General features: G+C 40.3%; 1 protein-coding gene across 7 annotated transcripts in view; it reads left to right on the forward strand.

Moving 5' to 3' along the window:
- TMTC4 (transmembrane O-mannosyltransferase targeting cadherins 4) overlaps window positions 1–6,000 on the forward strand; it is a 53,194-nt gene that overhangs the window by 23,319 nt on the left and 23,875 nt on the right. For all 7 annotated transcript variants that reach the window (XM_068927981.1, XM_068927956.1, XM_068927972.1 and 4 more), the window contains 2 exons: window positions 2,740–2,837; window positions 5,883–5,975. In XM_068927981.1, the coding sequence (XP_068784082.1) occupies window positions 2,740–2,837; window positions 5,883–5,975 (191 nt within the window). The remainder of the gene's footprint in view (window positions 1–2,739; window positions 2,838–5,882; window positions 5,976–6,000) is intronic.

Raw genomic sequence — 6,000 nt, forward strand, 5'->3', positions numbered from 1 at the left:
CTCTGGGGTGTATAGAACCCACTGAAGGAAATTTAATCAACTGTTGTAATTTAAAACAGTTTAACTTCTCTATAAATTCTGTGTGTGTAGTTCACTATTTTGCTTTTGTTCTTGCTCCCTTCCTGCTGGTGGTGTCTTAGCCATCTGATCACAACTGACCTCTTTGTGAAAATTGAAGCAAAAAGGCACAAAACACTTCTATTTTCTTGGCATTGTTCATTTTCTTTCTCACTGAGTGCTAGAATACCTCCTTCCTTGCTGCTGTTCTTTTTACTAAGTCGTCTATGAAATTGGGTTTTTCTTGTTCTTGAATACATCACTGACTGTTTCTTATTTCATGAGATGACCTTTCTGAATTTGTTTCTATATATGTATGGTGTTTTTATACTTGTCCTTGATAATTTGACCTAGTTTCTTTTTTGCCGTTACTTCCTAGGTTTCAAGTCATCAAAGCATTTGTTAATCACCCATTTTGGTCTCTTACTGCACTCTCTGCCTTCCATCACATCCAGATAGTTCATCTGTGTGCACCAAATAGTGCTTTTTTGAGGGGAGCTCAAATGTCCTGCCTTCTTTCCCCCTAGAATTTGATTCTGGGAAGTTGTCTCTCATTTAAAGAAAGCAAACTTCAATAAAGTCAGTGTGATCCATTGGCTTTGTTCACTGGTCTCCCTTTTACCCTCTCTAAGGATGACTGATTGCCATTTTGTGATCACTGTCAATTATTTTGCCTTCCGTCCAAATGTGAGAGATTCACATTCTCTCAGCTAGTTTTTTTCCTTTGTAAAACATAGAAAGTGTTTCTCTGGTTACTTTTTTCACCTTTTACATTAAAAATAAATGTAATTTCAAGAACTTGCTGGACAGTCTGTAGTACTGCAAGCAGAGTCTGAACAGCTGAAGATCTCCTTCAAAGGGTATCTTTGGGATAGATCCCTTTTATTCTTAGCAAAGCTCATAGTACAGGTGTTGAAACTTCTTATTCTGTGATTCATGCATGCAACCCTGAAAACCCTCAGTTCCTCTGAATAGTTGACATGAGTTGGAGTTTCATCATTGCATTTTTCAGTTACTGTTTTTCTTTCATTTAGCCATTATATTTTGTATTTTAATGTTTTGTTATTATTGATGTGTATGATTTCTTTCTTTCAGAAGGCTTTCTTTTCATTTTATAGCATCTGCAACTCTCATGTTAGGTCTTACCTCACCTATGAGGACATAAGTTGGGGTTGAGGGGGTGGAGAGAGAAGGAACAAACTAAACACTAGATTTTGTTGCAGTGATGAATCTCTAACATCTGAATTTTCACTCTATTGAAGCTTCAAGCCTTAGTTAGGAGAGAGGTGCTAACAGCAAGTTCACAACCTCTTGTTGCACCTATTTTTATGCAAAATTCTGTTCTCTGCCACCAAAGGAGCGTTCTGCTACAATATGAGATAGGAGGCCAGTCTCAGCAGTTCCTGTTCACGCTTGTGATAGCGTGTATCTGACCCAAAGTAGGCATTAACTAGTAGACTAGTTTCCTTTTATAATCAGTGAAGAGAACTAGACACATCTATGAAATGTATACCTCTACATTTAATTAGGTAACTGAATCCCTAAAAGTGTTTTCATCTCCTTATCTCAGTTAAAAAGGATGCTAGCTCAGGTGTAGATGCTTACTTCTACAGTTTACCCGTTTCATAGACTAGAATTGCAGTTTCATTCAAGTATTGATGGTCAAACTTCCATTAGCATTAGGAAAGAACAGCTCTTGAGGAAAGCAAGAAATGGTTCAGTCAATGAATAGAGGTCAGTTTGTGGTTTTTCTCGTGCCAAGTGAAAGATCAGTTGTTGTGATGCCTGTAGAACCCATGTCAAGAACGTTGCTTGAATCATGAAACTCCTCCTGAATGAGCTGAGTGCTTCCCTCTTTGGCTTGCGCCTGTGGAGTAGAGGTTGTGACAGATATGTGTTTATGTGAAGTACCTATGTACTGTGTGTGATAGTGTCTTGGCTGAAGTAGGGCTTATTGTCATACCAATCTCAGAAATGCCTGCTTGTAGCACCCAAAATTAGCTACATAGTGCAGTCTTTGAAGATTCTTTCTTCAACTAGAATCTCTAGTTACTCTTGATCTCTTAACCCCGGAGTTTCTCACCCTGCTGCAAAACCGTGCTTCCTGAGTACAAGAATTAACTGCTTCCCTGCTCAGATGCTGAAATCATTGAGCTCCTTGACATTCCATTGCAGTACTAATGAAATGGCATGAGGTACTACCTAAATGCAGCAGCCCTAAGAAGCAGTTCGTTGTGCCTTTGCAAATTAAGCTACAGTTAAAACTGTTTGTGTACAATCATTAGAAAGAATTTTTTGTTCTTGCAGTAACTTGTAAGAGAGTAGCCAGTAGTGACAGAGGTGTAGCTACTACGGATGATGAATACGTGTAAAGATTGGGAATCAACCTTTATAGATGATGAGTTGTGGAAGCTATGTGAAGCTTCTGCCAATCTAATTAGTCTAGCTAAAACATCTAGCAAACAGAGAGATTTTTAACATCTCTGAGAATAGAAGATCACTACAATAAAGGGACAAATGCCAGCATATTGCAGGAGGCAGTCTGTACTTTTCAGTCTGTGTATCCAGATGTTGACTGGTAGAAAACATTGTGAGATTAAATGCTATATTCTTTTAGTGAAGTGTCTAGTTTTATCTTTAAATGCATAAACCTAATATTATGGCATGCTTTTATGTTGGCAGATAAGGAAGGTCACCACTTTTCTTTATTCTGGGTTCTGGTGAGTGTTCTCCTAGGTGCAATAGCCATGCTGTGCAAAGAACAAGGAATTACAATACTGGTAAGAATCCTCTTATTGACTGAATTTTGACCATAGAATCTGTTGTGTGCGATTGTAAAGCCTACAAAGATGAGTTTTCTCCACAACTAGCTGCATACAAACCTTTTTGTTCTGTTCAGAAAACTAATTAATGTTAACAAAAAGTAATATTCTAGAAGAGCTGTCTTATATCCAGACTATCTGTTGGAATTCTTCATTTTATCTTTTGTGAGCAGGTTGCATGTACCTATTCATTTCTTGCAAAATTTAAAGGCTTTACAGTGTTAATTTCACTGTGCACCATGTTGGTTAACCTTGTTTTTGAATGTATAATTGTCATCTTAGGCCTGTTGAGATAGTGGGCCTGCCAAGCTCTCTTTAAAGGCTTTGAACAAAGACATAGCCGGAGGAGAGCATTTTTAAAAGCTCCACCCTCTTGCTTTTGTGAACAGCATAGATCCACTTATTTATTTCTCGTGCAGATTAGCGTCCTTCTGACCCTTATGTAAGTCTATTCTGCCATATTTTATGTATGCAAACACATATATTTACTTCTCATGTTCGTTGCACTCTTGCTTTTTATTACTTCAGTGAAGACTTTATGCTCTCTGTCAACCACCTGAGATGCTACATTGGTGATTTATAGTTTTAATATAGACGTTTATCTTTATAAATAAATCTTATATATAGCTTTAATTTACAAGGATCAAGAAACAAAAACACAGGAATTATTTGCAGCAAAGATCCTCTTATCCTTGTTAGAAAAGAAAGGAAGAAGAAATTACAGGAAATATCTTGTTTTAGGACGTTATTTTTAATAGATAGCAGGCTGATATGTTTTTCAAAGGTATCTGTGAGACAAACAAGTTCTCCTAGAGCAGGGTGTGGTTATTTCTTTTAGTGGCATGAAGTAACTATCTGAGCTAGCAGACACAGAACTATTTTTTGATTTGGGTTTTTGGGTTTTTTTGTTTGTTTGTTTGTTTCCTGTTGCATTGCTAGGATGATTATATTTATTCTTGTGCTGAGGGACAAGGGTCAGAGGGATAAATCACATATAAGAAAAGATCATTTGTAGGCTGAATGTGTTTTCCAGCAGGATTCTTGCCTTCCTGCCTCCATTTGAGTGAGCCAAAAGCCTTGTAACTGCCAGCTGGCCTCTCTACGTGGAACCACTCTGCTTTCTAACCTATCTTCTCTTCTCCCTTTGATTATTAGAAAAAGATTTATGGCCTCCTAGGGTCTCAACACTCTTTGCCTCTCCTGAAATTGTTTTTACTGTTTTTTATCCTATTTAGTCTTTAGGACACTGAGGTAACTTCCAAAGGTATTAAGATATCCCTGGGCTCTCATCAAGGCTGATGATTTATGGACAACATGAGCAGACAATGAGATGGATTGAAAACTGGCTGAAAGGCAGAGTTGATTGAAAGGCATTGTGATCAATGGCACAGAGTCTAGTTGGAGGCCTGTAGTTAGCAGTGTCCCGCAGTGCAAGTGCAGGGTCCTGCTCCTAGGGAGGAATAACCCCATGCCCCAGTACAGGCTGGGGGCTGACCTGCTGGAGAGCAGCTCTGTGGAGAAGGCCCTGGGAGTCCTGGTGGACAACAAGTTGACCGTGAGCCAGCAGTGTGCCCTAGTGGCCGAGAAGGCCAGCGGTCTCCCGCGTTGCATTAGGCAGAGTGTTGCCAGCAGGTGGAGGGAAGGTGATCCTCCCCCTCTCCTCAGCCCTGATGAGGCTGTACGTGGAGTACTGTGTCTAGTCCTTTGCTCCCCAATACGAGAGAGACACGGAGCTCCAGGAACGATTCCAGTGAAGGGCTACTTAGATGATGAAGGCGCTGGAGCATCTCTCCTATGAGGAAAGGCTGAGGGAGCTGGGCCTGCTCAGCCTGGAGAAGAGAAGACTGAGGGGGGGATCTGATCAGTGTGTCTAAGTGTCTGAAGGGAGGGTGTCAAGAGGATGGGGCCAGCCTCTTCTCCACGGTGCCCAGCGACAGGACGAGAGGCCGCGGGCACCAACGGAAACACAGGAGGTTCTGTCTGAACGTGAGGAAAAACTTGTTGCCTGTGAGGGTGACTGAGCAGTGGCCCAGGTTGCCCGGAGAGGTTGTGGAGTCTCCGTCCTTGGAGATATTCAAAAGCCATCTGGACGGGGTCGTGGGCAATGTGTTCTAGGCGATCGTGTTTGAGCGGGAGGGTTGGCCTGGATGATCTCCAGAGGTCCCTTCCAACCTCAACCATTCTGTGATTCTGTGAGGATTACTGAAACTGAACAAGGAAATGTTAACTATTTATTTTACTGATGTAGCTCATTTAACCTTAACAGAATTACTCCTGGATGTATTTTGTTTGACTCAGGGGAATGTGTGGAAGTGTACTACTGCTAAGCGCTGGATAGCTTCTAGTTTTATGTGTAGTGGCTGATGAAACGTTGAACTTCAGTTTTCCCTCCCCCCCTCCCCCCCCCCCCCCCAGTATCTTCTACTGTGTATATTGGTGTAATTCCAAGAAAAGCAGGGCTGATACCTCTGTAAACCTGTCTGGGCTTTTGTTGTGACAATTTATGTACCCCTTAAAATGGTATTTTTGAAATGTGACAGTCAAATTATACGCTTCTGCACAGCAAAAAATAAGTAGAAGACTTAAAAGACAAAATTATTAACAGAATATTGTTGACAGAAGCCTCATCTTTTGACTGTAGCTTTTACACTACAGAATATTTGGGAAAGAAGGCAGGAAGCAGATAAGTGGGTTAATACCATTGTGACCATACATGTAGTGTCTAACTGGCTGATACAGGGTATTCCCTGAAGTGTTATTGCATATAACAAGAGAATCCTCATTACATTAACATGGATGCTCTTCTCTGAGCCCAGGCAGAGCATTTAGCACCTAGCAGTAATTCTGCCCTCGTTATTACCAAAGTATGTATCTACTTTTTGGAATCAAAATTAAGATATATGATAACTGGTTGTAGAAGTGGAGTTTAAGGTACATTTTAAAATATATATATTTGAGTTTAACTGCCCTATTTATGCTCTTATTTTTCTCTTGATTGCTTAGGGTTTGAATGCGGTATTTGATGCACTGGTGATTAACAAGCTAAACATTTTAGAGTTTGTTCAAAAGTTACTGCGTAAGGACAAGTTATTGGAGGTGAGTGTTCTGAGAGTTTGCTCAT

The sequence above is a fragment of the Struthio camelus genome, chromosome 1 (assembly GCF_040807025.1).
Source record: "Struthio camelus isolate bStrCam1 chromosome 1, bStrCam1.hap1, whole genome shotgun sequence".
Classification (NCBI taxonomy): Eukaryota; Metazoa; Chordata; class Aves; order Struthioniformes; family Struthionidae; genus Struthio; species Struthio camelus.